The 24083-nt window shown below is 40.0% G+C and overlaps 1 protein-coding gene across 1 annotated transcript; it reads left to right on the forward strand.

Moving 5' to 3' along the window:
* Positions 1-270: 270 nt before the first annotated feature.
* TMED7 (transmembrane p24 trafficking protein 7) lies at positions 271-8290 on the forward strand. The gene is made up of 3 exons (XM_040540401.1): positions 271-853; positions 2688-2933; positions 5338-8290. The coding sequence occupies exons 1-3, from the start codon at positions 647-649 to the stop codon at positions 5572-5574; spliced, it is 690 nt and encodes a 229-aa protein (XP_040396335.1). The 5' UTR covers positions 271-646; the 3' UTR covers positions 5575-8290.
* Positions 8291-24083: the final 15793 nt, after the last annotated feature.

The following is a 24083-nucleotide window of genomic DNA, read 5'->3' on the forward strand; positions in this document are numbered from 1 at the left end:
AACGACCTCCCGAAGCCGCGGACAAGCGGGATGTTTAACAAAGGGGGCCGGGAAGCCGTAGGGGACGCCCGCGTTTGGGCGGGGCCGCTGGTAAACCGCGCAGAGACGTCTGGCGCATATATTTCCTGTTTAAATCAGTTTTAACATAGCCAGCAGTGATCTCGGGGCTAACTGTGGGCCTGATAATGAAGGGGTGATTACGCCCTAAAGCCCGTCCCGCCATTGCAATCCATCCCCGCCAATCTTTCAGAGCCAGCATCTGGCTTTGTTCCGTTCTGGTCTTCCGATCTGCCGGGTCAGAAAACGCAGACACGGGGTGTGCTGGGCGGGGGCGTCTCCTCGGATCCCTCCGCTCCGCACCCCCACACGACGCCTCCCCACCACACAAAGTGGCGGCCCGCCGGCGCCTCCCCGCGCGCAGCCTCGTCGTCGGGCCGTGAGAATGGCGGCGGTGCGGGGCGTGCCTGACTCGGAAGCGCTCCGGGAGGGCGGTGCTCGGTAACGGCAGCTCTTCCGGGGCGGCCTCCCTCTTCCCCCTGCGGGCTCATCCGCCACGACGCCTCTGGCCTCCGTGCCCGGCTCCGGCTCCGCGCCCGGCTCCGGCTCCGCGCCCGGCTCCGTGCCCGCCCGCTCCGTGCCCGTCGCTATGCCGTCGCGGGGCTGCGTGGCCGTGGGGCCGCGGGGGCGGCGGTTGGCGCTGCTGCCGCCGCCGCTTCTGCCGCTGCTGCTGCTTCTGGCGCTGCGGGCCTGCGCCGCGCGGGCCTCGGAGATCACGTTCGAGCTGCCCGACAACGCCAAGCAGTGCTTCTACGAGGAGATCGCGCAGGGCACCAAGTGCACGCTCGAGTTCCAGGTAGCGGGGGGACGCACCCGGTCCCGCACGGCCTTGGCTGGCTTCTGGCGGGCTGGGTGCGGGCGTGCAGCCGTGAGGTGCAGGGAGCCAGCAGCCCCGGTGCCTCTTAGCTGGGTGCTGCCAGACATTGGTCTGTGTGACTCTATCCTATGTGTTCCCCATCTCTCCTGGATATTTTTTTTCCCCCATTCCTCCATTTCTTATGTCCAGGGTTTCTTTGCCTGCTGCTCTTTACGTTTTCATAAAGTCTTTTCTGCTCAGCACTCTCTCCATGCTGTGAAATGGATATTGCTGAGCAGATAAGCCTGCTATTGTCTATTTTGCTGTTGGTCTTAACACAGATGATAAAAGGAAGAGTATCATTGCAAGGGAAATCAGGAGTTGCCCACCTGCTGGTAGGCTGAAGTGCTGCCTGCGTGTCCTTTGGCACAGGAAGAGCAGAGAGGTGGCTTAGGCTCTGTGGGAGGGAATCCTCAGAGAACTTTAATGCTCTCATAGATCTTTACCATGAATATGTAAACTGTCCCTTCACGGGGTGTGTGGTAGAACTGAGTTACTCTCATGTAATTGGTAATAGTCATGCCCCTGTCAAATATGAAAGCACGCTTTAAAGATGAATCATCATTTTGCTACAGATATTATTTTTTTCATTCTAACCAGATAGTCATTTCCATATGAAAATCCCCATTAGATGCAGACATCCACAGAGAGACATCCATAGACATCCAGAGTTTTCTTGATTTTGTCATCACATTTGTGGAAAATCAAAGCTTGCCAGCTGAAGGTTTTTAAAACTTTCTGTCTGTGGAGCAGCTAATTTTCGGTTCTCTTGTTATTTCAGCTTTACCACTAACACTGTGGTTTTAATAACTTGATGCGTAGAAAAAATGATGTGGTTTTAAACAATAGTATCTGAAGTGCTGATACTCAAGTAGGTACATAATAGGTGCTCAAGTATATCAATGAAAATAAAATTTCTCTTTTTTTTTAGAAGGCTTCTGTACAAATACGAAAGGGATATACCTTAAGTCTTGTACTCTTTCAGCATGCTTTATCTTAAAAGGAAAAGGTTTGGAGCGACTATTAAGCTTAAAACTACTAGTCTGAGCATCCTGAGAAAAACAAATTATAAGCACTTAAATTACCAATAGGTCTCAGCATAGTGGTAGGATATTTTGTCAGAAAAAAGTGGGGAAAAAAAATGAGTCAGTCATGAAGTTCGGAGATGCTTGTAAGCATCAGCTGAATGTTGTGATGTTGGAAAGTGTTGCTGCTGACTGCATGAGACCGATGCAGCAGATCCCTCCATAGCGTTGCTTTGTTGACAAGGTCATAGAAAGAGTAGTCAGGCTGTAATACCTGTTTTACTGGTCATATGTCATTCCTACCGTGTAAAGCAGCTTGACCTCATAGGGTAGTTATGCTCTTTTGGCCATACAGAAAGGAGCTACTTTATCTCATTTTAACAATCTCAACTTGCAGAATTGATTCTACAGAGGGATTGTGTGTATATAGTAAATGGCTGATTTGTTACAGTACCATCTTTGCTGCTCTTTCAAGTTTTATCTGCTGTAGCCTTTGCTGTAGTACAATTAGCTCTAACAAAGTAACTCAAATTTCTGTCACGCTGCTTGAAAATGTAGTTGATGTTATATATCCAGAATTGGAAATATTTTCAATTTTCCATGTGCCTTCCATAGCAGAGTGATTTTTGCGAACTGGCTTTGAATGTTTTTCAAATTAACGGCTTATATTTTAAAAGATACTTGTTAAAGCAAAAGAATTTGCAGTGTCTGCTTTGTTAAAAGGACAATTTCTTGTTTTTTGTTTTGAGGTGATCACTGGAGGCCACTACGATGTTGACTGTCGGTTGGAAGATCCTGATGGCATTGTGTTGTACAAAGAGATGAAAAAGCAATATGATAGCTTCACGTTTACTGCATCCAGAAATGGAACATACAAATTCTGCTTCAGCAATGAATTCTCTACTTTTACACACAAAACTGTGTACTTTGATTTCCAGGTTGGAGAAGATCCACCATTGTTTCCTAGCGAGAATAGAGTGACTGCACTTACCCAGGTAAAATGCTGTTGTGTTTGACGACTGTTAGCTTGAAAGAATGATTTTGTTTTTTTTTTCAGCTGTATGAGATGTCTACATAATCTTTGAACATCACTGGATTGGAGCTGTTTAAAAAAAAAAAAAAAGAGTTATTAAAAATAATCTTTTTTCAGAAGATATGTTTTATTCAACATAGAGCAGAGCTGAAAATGAAATTCCAAGTGCTTAAGAGAAAGTTAGGGTAACTTTAACTCTAGGCCACTATCCTTTTTTTTTTTTTTTTTTAAGGGAATTTACTTTGAATATTATGGTTCTATGTCCTACAAAGTCTGCGTCACAAACTAGAATATCAGGGGATTAGGGTTTTCAAAATTTCCAAACTTTTGAGAAGCTTTGAGAATTATTTTCATACTTAAACTGATAGTCTTCCATGGAGGAAAGACTTAAGCTGATCTGTCATATAACTCTTATTTTTAAAAATTTGGAAAAAAAAAAACACCAGCACAATCAACAAATAAATAGAAGTAGTCATATTTAGCTGACTGCTAGATAATTGTAATTTATGTAACAGTCAGAAGTGTCAAAGTATTATTTTTACTTGAGATTTATTAGATTTGCTCTCCCAGTATTCCCTTTTTCTTCAGCATTTTACAGTTCTACACCACCTTTGCTCAAACTAAACCCATCCAGACTTTCCTTGGAACTCTTGTTCCATGAAGTCCCACTGATGTTCTTGCACTATATCCATCACCAAACCTCTCTTTAAACAGCCATTAAAGAATGCTGGATGGGTTCACTGTTTTGCTAGTCTGGACCCAAAGGTATAAATACCACTTCCCAAATGCCAATCTTACTTAATTTACCTTGCATTAAGTCTGCAGTAGCTAAGACGAATAGTGAGTACATGACTTCCTGTGAATTGAGGTACAGCTTTTACCTCCCTGTCATTCTTCTGCTCTATTTTATCTTCTGATTCTTGATGCTGTATTTCATCATGTACTTTCTGTTAGTCTTCATTGTGTTCATTTGAAGCATCCGATTTTCCTTTTGCTGCCTTGGCGTCAGTCAGCAGGGGAAGCATCAACAAGGCAAGAAATGGTTGCTGGATGCAACCTCTCTGCAGCCCCTGTTTAAGCTGTGGGAGAAGATACAAAATAAAATAGTTATCATTGTGTTGTAGCATACGCAATGCAAGTAATGTATTCGGAGAAGGGAAAGCTAACTTTCAGTGTACCTTTAGTAAGAAGGTTGTTGCTGCAGTTTTCTTGAGGCTTGTAGCGTGACCAAATTTGGGCAGCCTTTCACAGGAACAATAAAAGGTAAATGCCTGAAATCAGAGGAGCTTGGTGTTTGAATTTAAGATCCCTTATGCAGATCTCGAGGGCTCTACAATTTATCAGTGAGATCAGTGGCAGAACTTAATTTGGGAAACCTCCTTCTGAATTTTATTGAGAAGAATATCTTAGACTTGTTCAGACACCTGTCTTCAAAGATACCTACTTGAAAAGATGGCCAGACACAGATGTAAGTAACTGCGAGTGGTCTTACTAGGGTGTTAAACGGTTCATTTCAATATAGGTTGTGCTGTTTGGTCTTCAGGAAATACTGATTTTAAGACATAAAAACAGACTAACTGATCAGAACCTAAATATTTTGAAGATCTGTTGATTAATTTCTTGGTGATCTAAGCACAGTGAGGAGTACTGACTTACAGAAGATAAGTTGAAATGGAAGAAGTTTACGTGAAAAATGATCTAGGGCTTGGAAAACTGGCAACAAAGACTGAACATGTTGAGTGGTTCTAGCTTAGGAAAAGGGAGTATGATTATATTAAAAATTAAGTTGGGCAACTCTTTCTGAAGAAATCGTTATTATGTTATGGACAATTCAGGACCACTGAAATATAACAGAATTGTGTCCTTTCTCTGATTACCTTTTGCATACGTGAGTACGAGAAGGATCTCTTGCCTAGAGAACATACTGAGTTTGGTAATGTAGATGCTGAGATGTTGTAAAACCCAAGTGAGAACTGTACAGTGTAGGACATCTTGGGAAACATAGTATGTATTAAATACTTCGGTATCTTAATGATAGAAGAAATTGGGGCATCAATAGGTCTTCTAGTGTTCACTTTTGAACTCACATTAATATTTGTTTTATGGGTCTAAGAATGCATTGTTTTTTATTAGATCTAGTTTTATGTGCTTCTGTATTTAAGAGTCTGTCACATTCCTGTTTGTAGAAATGGATCAATGTAAATTTAAATGTTACTGTTTTTACGGTATTTCAGCCTAACAATGAAGTGAGATAATCTTTACTCTGTAAAGTTGCACAAATCCTAATTTTAAGTACTAAAGCACAAAACAGAAGAAAAATATTAGAAACGTTTTTAGTTCAGAGATGTATTTGTTTGCTTCCCTAGATGGAGTCTGCCTGTGTTTCGATTCATGAAGCTTTGAAGTCTGTCATTGATTATCAGACGCACTTTCGATTGAGAGAAGCTCAAGGCCGCAGCAGAGCAGAGGATTTAAATACAAGAGTAGCCTATTGGTCAATAGGGGAAGCAATCATTCTTCTTGTTGTTAGTATTGGGCAGGTATTTCTCCTAAAAAGCTTCTTCTCAGATAAAAGAACCACAACAACCCGTGTTGGATCGTAACTGGCAGTGATAATGCTTCGGGTCATTGTGTGCCATTCATCTGTAGAGTTGTTCTCCAATAAATTGTTAGGTACAAATGATCTAAATATGTGTAACATTCAAATCTGTCTACCACTCATCCATTTAAATCACAAAAGAGATCCAAAAAGTTATGGAAGGGACACATGATTCGAAATTTAAAAAATGAAAGGGAAAACACTTTGGAACTTAAATACTTTCTGATTTCTGTATTAAACATCTTGCATTGACTAGCCTCTTTTATAGATTTTAATTCAGACTGAGTTTGATGTTTCTTTTTTTTTTCTACCAGTAAGATTACCCATTTGCTGCATAAGACTTTAAAAAAATCAAACAATCCAGTGTCAGATATGCAAAAGCAATGCATATGAAAATTTGATTTGACTATAATTTCCAGGCTGAATGTATTTGCTTATAAACAAGCAAATGTGATGAAGTGTAGTGTGCTGTTTTGATTTGCTGTTAAAAAAAAAAAAAAAATCATTTCCTTATTTAGAAATCGGTTGCAAGCTTGACAGTATATCCTGGCTCATTTTCCATCAGCCTGGTAAGTCTCCTCCTTCAAAGCTCGCTAAATTTTATAGTTGAATGTTTTTAAAGTTGCATTTGCTTAAGCACACATTCTTCTATAGTGAAATAAAATGAATTTCTTCTTTTACAATGTTTGCTTTACTGAACAGATTATAAACTGAGACTACTCAGGAAATACATTTTCTGTCTTCAGAAATCCAAATCTCCAAGTTTATTTTAAAAACATGCAATAAAATAGGGAGTCTTGTAACTTCGTCAGTAAAGCTGTACAGCCTCTATACTCATTTATGTTGCTGCTGCTTTTTGGATTTAAGACCGGAGGTAGCTTGGTTTTTTAGGCAGCATAGCACCAGCACTGGACAAGGTTATATTACATTTGAGGCACATACAAGGCTTTTTACTAAATTGATTTCCTGTTAAGAGGCCAATTTTAATATTGATACTGCATTGCACGTGTGCTGTAAATTTTATTTCCCTGTGTGTGGTGCACTAATACATTATGGCCTTGTGCATCTAATTGCCACTCTTTTTTGCTAGTGGTCAGGAAATGATTTAAATATTTGAGGTTATCTTTTTGGTAGAGTTGATAGTTACATTCTTTCCACTGCTCATGTATTTAGCAGCTTATGTACTGTAAAGTCTTGTTTTATTTGGATGTGGAAGATAGTAAATGTATGTATGTACAAGTAGCTTGAATTGAGCTGGTCAACTCCTTCAGGTGGCTCTGGAGGAATAAGCAAACTGACTGATTCTTAAGTGCACAAATTAAACGAAGGTAAAAAAAAAAAAAATTGTCATCGTATTACTGACTAATTCAAAAGATGCTTAAGCAAGCAGAGCAAGAACTCTAAATCCTCATTAGTAGCCTCTGTTATCTCTAGCAAAAAGTTGAAGTGATGTGTACAGGTGACCACTGAGCATTCTGAAGAGCTGATGTAAGATGACTTCATTTTAAAATGTTGTGATGATTGCAAAAAAAATGAGCAAGCATGTTCCTAGTCTCTATTCTGAAATAAACTTCTTCAGAAAGTGAATTAAAAAATGAAGAAAAGTGACTCAAAAACAAGTGAAAAGGTCACAGAGGTATTAAAAGGCTTAATGTAAAATTCAGGATTGTGTGTAATGTCTTTCTATCTTGTACTGAACTTTAAATACTGCATTCCCATTTTGTGATGCATGCTTCCCGGAAATAGTTAGATTTACAAAGATCAGAAAGCAAAAAAGCTAGTTCTTTCTTCTTACAAAACAAATCTCTGTCTGAAATAGGTACAATATTGTTGGTTATACCTATGTGCTTCATTTTTGTGTTTCAGCAGCTGATACTTAGTTTTTGTGCTGCTTTGCACACAATAATGAAGTAAGTTGTGCACTTTGGGTGCAAGTGTCAGAAGAAAACATGATTTTAATTTTGAAAGTATCCACTATAATCTTCTGAATTTTAAATGTCACTTGTTTAGCTTTAATCAGAACAAGTGCATTTGCTTTAAAGATTGAAATGTGTTTTTTTTTTTCCAACTGAGTTGTTCTGTGTGCTATCAAAATTGGTAACAATGGGATAAACCAGATACTGGTTGGCCATTGTGTACATGTCTCTATTCTTTCATAATGTTTGAATGTGTGACATGGGACTGTTTGGCTCAATATTATTCCCACTGCAGAGGCTTAGTGGACTTGACTTTTGCATTGAAGTTAGGTATATGAACCAATCCTCTGATATCTTGCTGCATAATATGCAGGAATAGCTTAAAAATGCCTTTATTTTTGTGTTATTAAAAACATGGCACAAGTACACGTTTAAACATAGCTGTACATAGTTTTTAAAATGTGACTGAATAGGATATAATAAACACACGCTAACATGCAGTGGGTGAATAAATACTTTGTGACTTTTTGTTAAAGCTATGTCTTTTTATATATGGAAAGCATAGTTGGATTAATGGTGTGATACGCAAGTAAATCACCATGCATTAAAGGGGATACAACTGTGTTTTTAGCTGAAACCCAGGGCTTTTAGTAGTTTTTTTCCTGGATGTTTGTGTTTACGCAACTTATTTTCATGTTCAGGAATGTCAGTTCTTGTTTTAGTTTGGAAAAAAATATTAGTTTGAATAAGACAAGAAGCAGACCCTGTGAATACTGTATGGGTAAATAAAAATTAATATATGAATATGGCCTGACTGTTTTGTTTGCATTTGGGAATGGGGAGCATTGCTATTTGAAAAGCTTTGAATAGTGATCTGTTCATAGAAGCATAGAATATTTGAGTTGGAGGGGACTCACAAGGATCATTGAGTCAAACTCCTGGGTCCCAGAGGACTACCAAAAAAGAAAAAATTCAGATCGTGTCTGAGAGCACTGTCCAACCACTTCTTGAACTCTGGCAGCTCTGTGCCATGACCCCTGCCCTGGACAGCCTGTCCCAGTGCCTGACCACCCTCTGGATGCAGAACCTTTCCCTAACACCCAGCCTGACCCTCCCCTGTCCCAGCTCCATGCCGTTCCCTCGGGTCCTGTCGCTGTCCCCAGAGAGTGGAGCTCAGTGCCTGCCCCTCTGCTCACCTTGTGAGGGAGCTGGAGGTCATGTTTGGGGGTGTCTTATACTGATAAAACACCTGGTGAGGTCAGACCTTAAAACTGAAGCAAAAAGTGAGTCTTATGTTCAAAGCTTTTTTTCAGATCTCTTGGTTTTCTTCATAAAAAGAACTGTAACTGAATCAGCCTGAAAGCTGTTTGTGTTACTAATGAGGATGATGATTTGCATATCTTTGACAAAACTATAGCCACAAGAGAGGAGGAAAAAAAAAAAAAGCACTTTAGGGATTAAAAAAAATAAAATTCAGAAGTATTGTCTGAACTATACACACGCAGAATGGTGTCTGTAAGTGTAATGATTTATTGTGGGGTCATAAGGTTGCAATTCTCTGCATATTTCCTGAAGGCTGGGTGGTTGAGGTGGTGAAACAAAAGCATGGAAACAGCAGAACTCACAGAGGAAAAACATTTGTGCTTGAATGTATCACAGGCAGTCCACAGCAGCCTCCCATGACCTTTGAGTACTATTAAAACAATTACTCAAATGCATGGAATTTCTGGTACTATACAGTATATGTGGAAACTGCTGAGCAAAATGAATCAGAAAGCAAGGAAGGCTGGAACAGATTTTTGAAAGGACACGCTGCTGAAATCCTCCTCACTGGCATCCTTTGGAGGGGGCTGATGGACTCATCTGTACTCAAACCCAGCTTTGAAGCAAAACATTTCTCTCTGCAGAGATTTTAATTTCTGGACCAGATATAACCAGGCATAAACCACACGGGTGTTTTTGCTAAGGGTGGGTGCGTGTCAGGAAGTGACACACGCTGCATGCAGCCATTTCCCTGGGTCTGTAGCAGGCCTGCAGTGGTGGGTGGAAATCTCCAGCAAGGGGTCTGCCACCACCCCAGCTTTCACCCTCTCCAGCCCTCTGATGGGACCTAATGCTCCTGAAGGAAGGGAGTTCAACTCACAACCGGCTCTGTGGTCACCGCCATTTTCAGATTGGCATAGGAACATAATATCTGAAAATGGCTTAATTTAATATGCGGGTCTGAGCACTCTTGATACAGGAGGTGATCTGCTAGGAAATGGGCTGTCCCATGAAGGACAGCAGCATAGACTGTATGGTTTGTTTCCTGACACATGCATTTGTGGCCCTACAAGTGCCCCAAAGAGATTAAGAAATTAATTTTATGAGACTGATGAATCTATCTCAACTTTTAAAACTAAAAGAGCTACTTGAAAGTTAGCATGACCTGTTGCTTAGCATTAAGGTGTATCACTCTAAATTGCCTGCAGCCCTGTTAGGAGAGGAAGTGTATACCATATCACATCTTCAGCATCAAGTGCAGTCAGTCCTCAATTACCTGCACAGACTGCTCCCATGAGAAACACAAGTAAAATACAGCTATGGACGATGTGAATTTTATTTAAATGATGCCCTAAGAATGTACCATCAGAGAGTACTGGTGAAGAAGGAGGTCAGTGACATTTGTGTTCTGAGTTTCAGGGACCCCTGAGATGTCACTGAGGTGAGCTGGGGCATTACTGCTGAGTGCAGTTATTCTGCACCCCAACTGGCGTTAGGTCTTTCCACAGCATGGGTAACGGAGAGCTGTCTGTGCTGGCAGAAACACAAGAGGAGCACAGGGGACATGACCTGAGCAGCCTGCCTTTGTCTTCCATCCAGTGCATTTTGTCCCAGCTGCACAGCTGAGCTTCCAGAGGCAGATGCTGCCTTGTCATTACATATCTTGCACAGAGCGCACAAGCTTGGCCCAGTGACCAAAGGCCTGTAAATGATTGTGTGAAATAAGATTGTTAAAGAAATGCTAGCTAGCTGTAAGAACTTTCTCGTGCATGCTTCCTGAAGACTGCACTCCTCTGTGCCACTTCCATGTGCAGTTTTGGAGCAGGCTGGAACAGGCAGCATTGGTGACTTCCTCCATTTCCATGCTTCCTGGCTCTTGTGTCAAGCAAATTCACAGTAGAGTGGTTTGGGAGTTCTTTTGCTCTTGCATTCCCTGGGAAGAACAGTGTTCAAAGGACCTGTTTTTATCTATCATCTGGAAAAAGTGCGTGTGACTGCTTTTGTTGTAGGGTTTCATTTGTAAGCTTGTATCCATGGAAAGGGGTGAGAGGAGGAAGCACAGAAATATTAAAATATGTCTTTTTCTTCTGACATTTCTTCTAGGTGGAAAAGTTCATTCTTTTATGTAAAATTGTTTTTTACTTGTAAGTGTGTGAATAATCAAAACTAGCTTTTTGGAAACGTATATTTTACATTTTTGCTGGAGCCCACAAGGTAGGGCTTCACTGAAACAAGACTGATCACAATAATCCTTCCTGTAACTCATAACTTTCTCATCTCTTTTCCACTTCTTGCCTCAAACAACCACTAGCACCATGCCAAAAATCAGATGGCCCAAACTGTTGAAACATTCACAATAATATTGGCATACATGTTGCATGAAAAAGTTGTAACGTTGCCTTTTTGTTCTCTACAGAGCAGCTCTCTTCTGTGCTTAAAAAGATCAAGTATAATCCTGGCCAGTATTGAGGTAATGACCTAATGCCAGTTTGACTCTGATTTGCTTATTTAGAAGGTTGTAATGTTATATCTGGAATATGAGGGAATAGGAAGTCACTGCAATTCTTCGAGGAAGCACAGTGCATTACTGTGCTGTGCCTACAGAAACGTAGCTCCCAAGGAGTGGATCATAATTACGTAAAACTTCATTTCCAAAGGATTTAGGAGCAGTTGGGCTGCCCAAGTAAATAGAGCGGGTCCCAACAACCATGCCTTGACCCTGGTGCAGCCTTAGCACTGTCACCAAGTGCTGCAGGCATGAGTCGCAGTGGTGCTGCTGCCCCCCACAGCAAAATCTCTTCCAGTCCTGTCAAGAAAAAGCAGACTGCTGCTGCTGTATGCATGCATCAGTTTGTCTGCATGTGTGTATGTACACATGAGCTTTCAGATGGTGCAAGAGGAGCCCACACGTCTTTCATTATTTTTTTAGCTGGTAAGTTGGGTGCTGGGTTTTTCTTGTGCTGCACCTGTGCAGCTAGTGTGCATCCCTCTTCAAAAAGGACATTGAATGTTAGGACCAAAAAAGTGATAAGCAGGCCCTGGGTAAGGTGTGGAAGAGCAGTAAATTGCCAGAGAAGAAAGGAGAGTTTTAAGCTTCTTGAACATATTGATTAAAAAAAAAAGATAAAAATTTAAATGATGTAGAAAACAGGCTTTCGAATTGCATTTTATGAATCAGTTGACAGTGTTAGAGTTACAGTTCTGTTCTTCATGAAAACACTCTTTTCTTGATGTTAAGCTTCCAAGTAAACCTTTAAGATGTAACAACTAACTAACAGCTAATCTCTTAATAAAGTAACACATCACATCATTATTAAATTTTGTTATTGCCTTGCATCTTTGTCAGGAGGATATTTTGTCATAAACATGATGGTCCTAAGGACAATGACTGCACATGGGTTGCTTTAAAAGATGATATGTTTTATTAAATGTTTTGTATGATAAAAAGAAATTACCAAACTTTAAGACACTCAAGCCCTTCTTCAGATTTGCAGGTCTGAACACCCAAAAGGTTACCTAATTTTTTTCAACTATATCAGTCTGATAACATCTACCAGCAAAACACATTCAGCTGTATTGGATTTAGCATAGGTTTATCAGGAAAAAGGAACCCTGACTTCCAGTGGAACTGTCAACTGACAGACTGCTCTGGACCAAATAAATTTAACTAAAAATTTGCAAAATAACATCTAGGGTTCTTATTCGCATTCATGTATTGTAAATGACCATTATACAATAAATTATTAGCTGTCATAACTTTAATTTTTTATTGCTTTCTGAGTAAAAAGCTGTTCTAAAAAGTCTGAAGTCTATGTCTGTGATTTCTTACACACTGCTTGAATTCTGGCAGATTTACAGAGAGCATTCTTAATGCAAGCATGCTGCCTTAAGCAATTCACTTTTCCCTGATTTCGTTTCTCTCATACGCCATTGCACATCTCTGTTGTTTTATGTGTAGATGAATTGAATAAAACTCTTGATCAGAGAGAATTTCTGTCCTCTGTAATGCACTTTTCTCATCATGGAACACAAGGATAATACCACTTTGTAGCAGGTGGGCTTTCTACAGACCCCATTTCAACCAGCGAGAATCTTTTCACTGCTTTAGGTCTGATTCCAACTTCCCACATGTGTTTCTTCAACTTATTTGGGGAACAGATTTTGAACTTTAATTAAAGGATGTGTTTACCCATGGCTGTGCATTTCATTAACCATGTGTTCAACAATTTGCAAGATTTGGTATATTTTTGCCACATTCATTAAAAGAGCATTAATGCACTGCACAGCAGGTGCTGAACACCCCAGTCTCCTTTTTTCTGGCTCCTTTGTGCTGACCACTGCCTCGGGGTTTACTTTTTTTGCCCAGCAAAAGACTGAAGCACGCCAAAGGTCTTTTTTCAGCAGCTGATGCTCGTTAGAACTTGCTCATGGGTGAACGACTGCTAGAGCTCTTTGGACAGCAATCCCACCACTGGGTGATGCTTGTGCTCCTTGACCAAGGCTAGTCACAGTGTCTGTATGACTGCTTGCATCTGCTATGACAGGGCTCTGATCAGCTGCTGTTCTTCAAAGTTTTACAGTAGCATTTTCAATGTCACCATCTAGATCTTTTCTTCTGGTAGTGATAATGTGATTTTTGGCTGCTCCTCCAGTTTCTTTGCTGACTCTGTAAATGTCTTTATACCCTGTCATTCCCAACAAAGAGGATGAAGAGTCTATTTCCCTCTCATTTATTTGAGTTTTGTCTGTCCAAGTAACACTGCCACACTCAGTTCTTTCTGGCTCCTTGTCACTATCACTGTTGTAGTCATCACTGGATAAGAATGTGCTGAGTCACATGATGCTTCCCGTAATTGATTCAAAGATCAGAAATCCAATTTCTTTAAGTGGTATATTCTTTATTGCAGCGCTGGATGCACGGGGGATCTCTCTGCCTATCGTGCATACCTGAAGTGAAAAGCCATCCCAAATTTATACAGCAGAGTGATGAATATTTTATTAACGCCTATACATATTCATTATCTGACCCCGCCTACTCTCGCTTCTCATGCTGATTAGTTTTTTGTGTCCTGCGTCTGCGCAGATCCTCTCATCAATTCTGGGCAGTGGTGGTCGGGCTGTGGGTGGTGGTCTCAGAGAGGAAGGCCATAAGTCTTCCTCACAGTGTACTTTTCACCCTTGGTCAGGATTCTGCTGAGTTTGCTTTCTTCCTAACCGCAAGGACTGGTTTTTGCTAATTATTTCTTTATCTTGGGTTCCAATGTCCAGTTTGAGATATATTGTCCTCCAATGTCCTGTTTGAAATATATTGTCCATACATCTGTTTCCTGTCCTATACATAATGTTCTGTTTACATTTTATTCCTCCTTTATTTCAACTTCTCTAATCATAATGCTTGTTCTTCTTTTTAGGAGACCTCATTGTGACTTTCACTTTTCCATCACAGACTCTCTCCCCACTTGGACTTCTCATCCTTTTTTTCTTTTTCTTGTACCTCGTCTCACTACTTGCTGGATTATCTGAAAGACTATATTCACTTGTGTAGCAGTCACCAAATTTTGACGACCTTTTCTCAGGGTCAGTTGCTCTCCCTGGCCTTGTGCTATCTTCAACTTCATTCTCCATGGGGCAAGTTTTGTACTTCCTTTTTCCAGCAGTCTTCTCACATTTCATTCTGTCAGGCCCCCAGGAGGGGTTTTTGACCTGCTTGATTGACTCATTGAGCTGTATCTTTCATGAAAGCAGTAGCAGCTACTGTAGGGTCCCCTCCAATCTGCAGACCTGTCCTTTCAGTAAAGGATTTTATCCTGTAATCTGGATCAGTAGACTGCCATGAATCATGAGCATTAGACTGAAGCCTCTTCCTGAAGGAGGATTCATAGCCATCTCCAACCTTCTTTCGATTATAAAAGGTAGAACTCTTACAGTATCTACTTTCTTCATCCTCTCTTGTATAATAATGATCACTGCCTCTGTTTCTTGATCTCCTTTTGCCATGGCCTTTGCTACATGACTGTGATCATTTCCTGCTCTGGATGTAGTGTTCTCATGACTTAGAGAGCCTCTCTGACTTTATGGAGAGAGATCACAGAATCACAGAATAGTTGAGGTTAGAAGGGACTTACCCTTGGTGGAAGAGGATCAGGTCAGGAAATACTGAAGCAAACTGCTGGACATATGTTCAGGGGCCCTGATGGAATGCATCCATGAGTGCTGAGGAAGTTGGCAGATGTCATTGCAAGGTCACATTTGATCAAACATGTCAACTGGAAGAAGTGTCTGAAGACTGGAGGAAAGCAGATGACACTCCTTTCTTCAAGAAGGGCAACAAGTAAGACCCAGGGAATTGCAGGCCAGTTAGCCTCGTGTCAATCCAGGCACATGAAAAAGAAAATCATCAGGAATAGTCAGCATGGATTCACCAAGGGGAAGTCATGCCTGACCAACCCAATAAGCTTCTATGATGAAATGATCAGCCTGATGGACGAGAGGAGAGCAGTGGATATTGTCTACCTGCGTTTCAGTAAGTGCTTTGACACTGTCCCTCTTCCTAGAGACACTGTAGAAATAGGGGCTGGATGGGCAGACAATGAGGTGGATTATAAACTGGCTGAATGGCCATGCCCAGAGGGTGGTGATCATGATGTTTAGTGGGAGGCCACTATTGAGTGGTGTACCTCATGGGTCAATACTGGCCAGGTCCAAACCTGTTTCACATGTTCATTATCATCTGGATGATGGGGCAGAGTGCCCCCTCAGCAAGTCTACAGATGACACAAAAATGGGAGGAGAGCTCCATGAGTGCTCCACAAAAATGGGAGGTGCCAGGCACCAATATATGCCAGGAGCCACCCAGCTGGGAAGCACTTTTGCAGAAAAGAACCTGGGGATTGTGGTGGAAACCAAGATGAACATGAGCCAAGAATGTGCCTGTGCCACTAAGATGTTTGGCTGCATCTGGCAAAGTACTGCCAGCAGGTGGATGGAGATGATCAAATTATGCTGCATGTGAGTTTTCAAGAGATTTTCTAAATGGCTTTGCCCATATAACATTAAGAACAAAGCACTAGGCCATATGGCATAAGACTTCTCACAGTGCACTACCTTCCTGCATGTTAATCCTTCTCAGCCGCACCAAGTCTACAGGTTCAACTCAATTTCAGTCAGCTCCCAGCACGTAACACTTCACTGCTCCTCTGCTGATGTTAATTACTGTTCTGCTCTACTCAGCATTGGTGAGTCTGCACTGGGAGTACTGTGTCCACATTTGGGCCCCACAGTACAAAAGGGATCTAGATGTACTGGAAAGAGGGCTACAAAGATGATGAAGGTACTGGAGCATCTCTCCTGTGAAGAAAGGCTGAAAGAGCCAGGACTGTTCAGCTTGGGAAAGAGAAGGCTCAGGGGGATCTTATCAATGTATGTAAATACCTGAAGAGAGGGTGCAGAGAGGATGGAGCCAGGCTCTTTTCAGTGGTGCCCAGTGCCAGGGCAAGAGGCAATGGGCACAAACTGGAACATGGGAGATTCTCTATGAACATCAGGAAACACTTCTGTGCCGTGTGGGTAGTGGAGCACAGGTTGCTCAGAGAGGTTGTGGAGTCTCCTGCCTTGAAGGTCTACAAAAGCACCCTGGACATGATCCTGGGCAACCTGCTTTGTGTGTCCCTGCTTGAGCAGGACGGGTGGACAAAAATGACCTCCAGAGGCCCCTTCAAACCTCAGCCATTCTGTGATTAAAGTGCAGAATAATTTTCAAATACTTCTTTTCATACTTCATCTTACTACTTGAGATGTTGCAAACTATCAGCTTTCCTTGCAGAACAGAGAAAAGAACTGTGCTCCTGAGAGAACCTCTCTGGAGCTGAGGTGCAAGGTTGTTCAGGTGACATAAGAGGCACAAAAAACAGTCTTCAGTTTTCTTCTAAAAAAGGTGAATGCCTATTATTTTGCTGAAAGTTAAACGACATTTTGACCATTTCTTCTGTGAAGGTATTCTGTTCACTGTTGAAGCTCATTAAAGTGAGCTGTGCAAAAATTTTTTTGACATGTTATTCTGCAGCAGGAATAAAAGGAAAAAAGTACTTTTAGAAGCTGAATATATAGAGAGCTTACATATATTATGATCTCAAAATTTGCTAATATGAGTGTTATAAATCTGCTCTGTATGTGTTAATGTAATTTAAGGCAATGTTCTCTATTCTTCTTGCTAGTTATATGTATATCTTTACTGATCAAAGCTTTTATGATGTAACCTTAATTCAGAAGGGATATTTTCATGGCTCAGTTCTGTGTTCTTCTGCAGGTCCTTATCTCTATACTTGCAGCATTTCTGAAGCAGCCCACCAACTTTGTGTGTGTGGCACTTCTGAAATGACTGGTTTTGCTTTGGGGTGGCCACAGCCATTGAAAAGTTTAAAAGCTGAGATTATTATTTGCTGTAATCTTAAATGCTAACTCATAGAAAGAGAACAAGAAACTTACTATTGTGTTTTATAAGTGTTGTCAGGAATTCAAGGAAGCCAACACTTGTTGAGAAACTAACGTATGCAAGTTACACATTCAGTGCTTTCCAAACGCAGAGCTGTGGCATGCGTAGTGCATTCTAGGAACCCTTAGACGGCGCAAGCATTATGTTCAACCTAGAAACAAGGACGTGAATTTAAGTTTACTTCTGTGGTATGTTGTAAAGATAGTAAAAACACTGATGCTTTTATTTTACTCTCCCTTCCACCAAATTGAAACTGTGCTGTTGGAATACAAAATTAAATATTGTTTCAAGACTTTTTTGTAAGAGGGGGTTTTGTAGTTTGGGTTTTAGAGTATATTGAAATGAACTTAGCTATGTTTGTTATAGATCATGGGGGAGAAAACCGTGTTTCTAGGTTTAACTTGTAAACATGGAAACTAAATTATTCTGGTGTTGTCGTATAGCACGCTAAGTCTGTATTTTTTTTGTGTACATCAAAAAAAATATAAAGTATCTCTGAGTAAAAGCATTTTGTTGTTAGTGCTATTAAATGGGTAAACAGTAGGTTGGAAATACCTATGAAAAGATCTCAGTAGCTCACTGGTAGATAGTGAAGAGCCCATACATACTGTAGAAAATCTAAATAGTCTTAAAATTACTTTAAATCTTAGATAAGTCACCTTGAAATAGAAAAAAACATGAGAGTTGTGATGAGAACTTGGGACCAAATGAAGGCATAAGGTCTGACAGCTTCTGTATATGACATCTCAGAAATGGGTATTCAGATTGTACTGCACTGAGCACTCACTTCTCACATTTTATTTAACAGAGGTGAATCAGAAAAGATGTCTCTTTGTTGAACAGAAATTCTTCAGTTATTCAGGTGTTTCAGTTAGTCAACAGATTGAGTCAGTGATATTTTGTAAATTTTGAAGAGCCCCTACCTCCATACTGATCTTCTGAGTGACACCAGAATGTAGTAAGTATCAGCTTTTACATATATGCAATTTCTTCACTTGTGCATGTGTGTGTGAACATAAGGGATATATGTTCACTTTGACAGCATCAATGGCTAAAATGGATTCATGGTAATCATAGAAGAGCCAAAAATATAGTTAAAGGATAGCTTCCCTTAGTTCAGAAAATAACATTTACCTACCATTAAATCAAATTGTTGGTTTAAAATTGAGTATTAAATTAGAATGAAAGAAGGATTTTATTCCTTAGAGCTCCAATCATTTTAGAAATAGTTGGGTCTTGGAAGAATCATTAAAATGAAAAGTTTTCTTTGCCTTTCATGTGAGCACTTTGAACAGATCACGCAAATAGATGAAAATTTAATAACTGAACAAAATATATCTGAAATATGATTTATATATATTTGCACTTGTACTTTATAAAGAAGAAATTTGTGGGAAAAGCAAGTTGGACATACATTAGAACTGGAATGAGTAAACAAGAATGTCAGCTTCTCTTTCAGAAAAGATATTTCTTATTCAAATAAGTACTTGGTGCCTTAGCTTTTGTTTAAGGTGCAAAAGTGGAATAAAGTATGCTAGTTTAGGCACCTGGGTTATTGTATCAATTATTTTCTCTTAGTGTTCCTATTTATAAAACCTCTTCTGTTCATTAAATTATTTTTTTTCTAGTTTAGAACATTAACAGTAGTGATCTAATAATTAGAGACCTCTTAAAAAAATAAAAAAATAAAAAACATGCGTTTTTATATATTATTATTTATTATATTAATATTATTATATTAATATAATTATAATGTTTATAATTATAATTAATTATATTAATTATATTGTTCTTTCCTAATTGTCCTAATTATATTGTTTCTTTCCTTGATATACTGCTCATTGGAGAATGACTTTTAGTCGAGGAAGAAAGGGAGCACCACACTAAAATGTGGAGAAGAAAGGGGAAGGGGAAGTGGAAGGGGAAGGGGAATGAGCAATGAGGTCACCTCTTGGCCTCCTTTTCTCTAGACTGGACAAGCCAAGTGTCCTCAGCCTCTCCTCACAGACCATGCCCTCCAGCCTTTTGCCAGCTTTGTTGCCCACCTCTGGATGCTCTGAAGGACCTCAACATCCCTTTTATGTTGTGGAGCCCAGCACTGCACACAATATTCAAGGTGAGACCACACCAACGCCCAATACAGAGGGAGGATCACCTCTTTGTACCAGCTGGCTGTGCTGTGTTTAACACACCCCACAGTGGGGTTTACCCTCCAGGATGCCAGGGCACGCTGCCAGCTCACAATGAGCCTGCTGCCACCAGCACCCCCAGGCCCTTTTCTGCAGGGCTGCTCCCCAGCCACTCACCTCCCAGTCTGTGCCTGTGCCCGGCATTGCTCCATCCCATTGCAGCACCTGGCATTTTCCCTTGTTGAACTTCACGCCGTTGTTAATCGCCCAGTGCTCCACTGCTCCAGTCTGTCTGCATCCCCCTGCAAGGCCTGAAGTCTCTCCAGATGAGAAAGAAAAGTAAAATTGATGTTTCAGAAAAACAGGAGATATAAACTATTGGTGGAGAAGATGATTCCATCTTTCTTTTCTCTGCTCTGGGGAAAATAATGGGCTGCAAAAGTAAGAAAACTTTGACTCTTCCTTCTCAATGGGTAGAGAATGTCAGTTGCTAATAGCAAGGTTTGCTAAAGTAAGGCTTAAGGTGACCTCTAATTCACATGTATAGTCATTAAAAACTGTATAAAAACTGTAATAAATGTTTGTGGTAACTGAGATTGCAGCTGTCTGCATCTATTAGTTAAATAATACTCTTCCTCACAGATCTAATACCTGAGTGTAATAAAATCAGATAACTCTAGTTGTATTAGCTTCGTGTGCTGTCACACACACAAAGCTAGGTAGATAGACACCACATTTGTTGCTTTCTATAAAAGCAAAATTTGCTTCCCAAGCAGAGCTATACACAGTTGTGCAGTAATGTTTGGTGCTTGTCTGTGTTCCTAAAGGTTACAAAACAGCCCTGCAGCCTCTCAGCTATTGCTTCCTAGCTGTATATATTGTTTCCTTCTGCTGTCTTTTCTTCCCTACATTTTCTTTCAACTCTATGTTTCCCTTTAAGAGATATACATGCTTGCTCCTTTAGGAGCTGAAAGGTTCTTCCACTTCTCCTTACTGTCCTGCCTCTCTTTCTACCTCTCCAAAATATCTTCCACCTTCCCTCTGTTGAAAATTCTATTTTTTATACACTCAGATTCTGTAAATTTTCTTCCTGTCTGCTGCCTGTATATGGCCACAGTACTGTTTTTTAACACTTAAAAACTAATTCACAGCAATTTGTTACTTATACTGTAGTACTATCGGCACTCAGCTAAGTCAGGATGCATAACGCCTGTCCAGAGTTAGTTAATGATTCATAGCATTCAATTCCAAAATCAACTGAGGAGAAATAGTGACATGAGGGGATATGAAAATAATTAGATGAATTTTATTATACAGAGCATGATGTAACTAATTATTTGTTGTTGACTATGTAATATGGACTGACTGCACAATGAAATATTTATGCCTGCGTGAAGAATTTTCTGAGAACTGAAAACTCTGTAACCTAGTTGTTGGTATAGTCAGCAGTTGCTAATAATCCTGCTCAATATACGTGAAAATAGTTACACATGTAGTTACACATCTCTGTTCTTGCTCCCATCTCATGTGCGTTTTAATTTTGAATAAACCAGATGAAATCTGTGTATTTTTTTCTAGCTTTTTGATGGTGTGCAGTAATGCAATGCCATTTCCAATATAACTGCTATCAGTATCAGGATTTCATCACATGCCTTCTCACTTAACAGAATATTGTTGATGTATCTTACCTATTCCGTCTAAGGCACTTCTGCAATAATTGCTTGATTCCGTTTTGATTTGAAAACAAACAAACAAACAAAACCCATCAATGATTTAAACTCTCAAGCACAATGTTTTTTTCATTAACCTGAATATATGATTATTCGATCTGTCTATATTGTAGAATAATTAGGCCATAGGAGAACTCTGGAGTTCAACTTCAAAGGTAGATCAGGTGCCCAGGCCCTTTATAGATCAAGTTTTGAGCATCTTTCTAGACGAAGATTTTTCTTCCAATATGGATGATGTCTGAAGAGTCAATGAATGACATGCGAGCACTGCTGATGTCCTCTGTAGTAACTGGAAGGTAACTGTCATTTTTTACATATATACATTTTTTGTACTTTTAAATTGAACTTCCAGATTTTTCTCTTGATGTTTATGAGGGGTAGAAGGCAATTATTATCTTATAAATAAACAAGAATTAAGCCGTATTGCCTCAAAATTTTAATACAGTATAGGTGATGGTGTATTGTTAGTGAATTCTAAACTACATCAAGTGTAGGGGAGATACAGGCCATTTGTCTACAGATTTTGTCCAGCTTCAGTCAGGATTTTATTTTAGTGTGCATTTTTCAGGTTTATGTAGCGAGGTTTTAGTAGCATGGGATCTGCAGGGCTGGCCTCTGTTAGAAGATATGAGGAGCTGCCCCGTGTTAGATAAGAATCAGTTCCAGATAGCTCTGAAAGGGACCTGCCACTGGCCAAAGCTGGTCTCACCAGCTAAAGAGGTTGCACCTCTGTGAAAATATACCTAAGAAAGAGTGAAAAACAATGTGCGGTAACACAGGAGTTGAGAAAATGTGAGAGAAACAGCCTTGCAGACCCCACGTTCAGTGAAGAAGGAGGGCAGGAGGTGCTCCGGGCATGGAGCACTAGTTCCCCTGTGGCCCATGGAGAGGCCCCTGGTGGAGCAGGCTGTACCCCTGCAGCCCATGGGTCCCACATGGAGCAGATCTCCACTCCGCAGCCCGTGGAGGAGCCCCTGGTGGAGCAGGTGGATGTGGCCTGGAGGAGGCTGAGGACCAAGCAGAGCCCCTGCTGGAGCAGGCTCCTGGCAGAAACTAGTTTATAGAGGCACAATTAGAGATGAAATACTGCTAATAATTCCTGCAAGTAAGTTGAAGTCTGTGCAGTTTAACAAACTTTTAACTGTTGTCTAAGTTTAACAAATTGCTGCTGATGTGTTCTATGTGTTCATCAGAAATATTTGTTCATGAGATAACAAAGTTCTGGGTAATTTCTTACAGTTGAATTGATGCTGCCTACACGTGAGAAAAATGTTGGCTTGCATGGAAGAGGAATCCTATAATCAAAGGATTAAAATTTTCAAGAAACTTTAACATCCAGTGATAGGCAAAAAAAAAAAAAAAAAAAAAAAGGAAATTAATAAATTTTATGATCTGAATATAAAAACTCTAACTGCTTCTCTCTTTTCTGGATTCATTCATCAGTAGTGTGTGTGTAGTCATCCAGCAGACAAGAAGATCACCATAATACCTTTAATGGTACAGGATATATACATTAATTATGGTCTAGTTACACTTGTAATTACCAAGGTCTTCTTTCTTGCCTTTCTTAAAAATTGAAACAACATTTGTTAGCTTCCAGTCAACAGGGACCTCTGCAGATTCTCCAAACCATAGGAAAATAATTGAGAGAGGTCTCATAATGACAACAGCCAGCTCTCTGAGTACCCTTGGATGAGTCCCATTGGGCCCCATGCATCCTGCTGGAACAGCAAATCCCATACAAGTTCAGAGATGGTTCGGAGGTTATTGTTCCCACAGTCATGGTCCTCCAACTTGGGGTTTGAGAATTAAGGCATTAAAATAAGCATCTGTCTTTCTAGAAGTGAGGCTTATGTGATGCTTTATAAATATGCAAGACAGGGTCCTCATGTTGCAGTACTTAAAAATCATTTTCCCTTTATGAGCGCATGGATTTCTGCAGTATATGTGTAAATTGAATTTTGTCACATTATTGCCCTGTTGCTTCGTGTCAAAAAGTATTTCCATAGTTCTGACAGCCATAACCTTACCGGAAAACCTAGGTGCTACAACAGATCTCTGCAGAACTGTATTTGCAAGTTTTCTCCACTGAAGTAGTTAACCATTGACTCATGTCCCCACCCACCATTCCTATCTATTAATAATTGATCAGGCTTTACAAATTAAGTCATTCTTTCAGGCTTAAGGATTTTTTAAAAGGCTTTAAGGGACTTAGTGAGAAGCCCTTTGGAAATCTAATAGACTACCTTAGCTAGATCTTCATTGCTTACTGATTCCTTTCAAACAGAAAAAAATAGAAGTAGGAAAAAATCAAAGTTTGCAGTACATTTTAAAAAATGTGTAACATGAGGCAATCTAAAAGATGGTTCATACAGAAAAATTTGTTTTGTATAGTATGTAACCCAAAAATCATTGTTCAGACAGCTGGGTTGTCTCTGCTACATTAATTATTTATAATAAAAGACCTTATGTCTTTAACTAAGGCCTTAACATCCAGATGAATTCATTATGTAGGCTATGTAATAATAACTCTACATCCTAATTACACAGTTAATGAGCAGTAAGGACTTTTTATTCTGTGGAGGTAATCCATAAATATGTTTTGGTAATGTGATAAACACTTTAAATATATATAAACTGGATTTGTATCTAAAATAATTCAAATATATATGTGACAACATAAGTAAACTTATGAATTATTTATTTTTCAGTGTCTTTAATCATACGTGCATTGTGATCTACCCAATACGTTGCTGGTGATTATTCTCTCAGCTCAAATTGCTCGTTTTCAAGATGTTGAGAAGCTACCACTGAATAGACATTTCAGGAGGTAAACTTTCCATTTACTTTCTTGAAGATAACCGTCTTTTTTAAAAAATTCAAGGGGGGAAAAAAAACAACTTTTGTACAGAAACACTCACAGCCTGATCACTTTGTATTTTGGTTCTCAGAAGTTTTTCCAGATCAAATCAATTTAGTACGTT

The sequence above is a fragment of the Cygnus olor genome, chromosome Z, assembly GCF_009769625.2.
Source record: "Cygnus olor isolate bCygOlo1 chromosome Z, bCygOlo1.pri.v2, whole genome shotgun sequence".
NCBI classification, from domain to species: domain Eukaryota; kingdom Metazoa; phylum Chordata; class Aves; order Anseriformes; family Anatidae; genus Cygnus; species Cygnus olor.

What these genes read in the sequence shown, in the direction of transcription:
- TMED7 (XM_040540401.1), top strand. Translation starts at nt 647, where the DNA reads ATGCCGTCGCGGGGCTGCGTGGCCGTGGGGCCGCGGGGGCGGCGGTTG. An exon ending in AGTGCACGCTCGAGTTCCAG is followed by an intron (nt 854 to 2,687) that starts GTAGCGGGGGGA and finishes TTTTGTTTTGAG; the next exon opens with GTGATCACTGGAGGCCACTA. An exon ending in GAGTGACTGCACTTACCCAG is followed by an intron (nt 2,934 to 5,337) that starts GTAAAATGCTGT and finishes TTGCTTCCCTAG; the next exon opens with ATGGAGTCTGCCTGTGTTTC.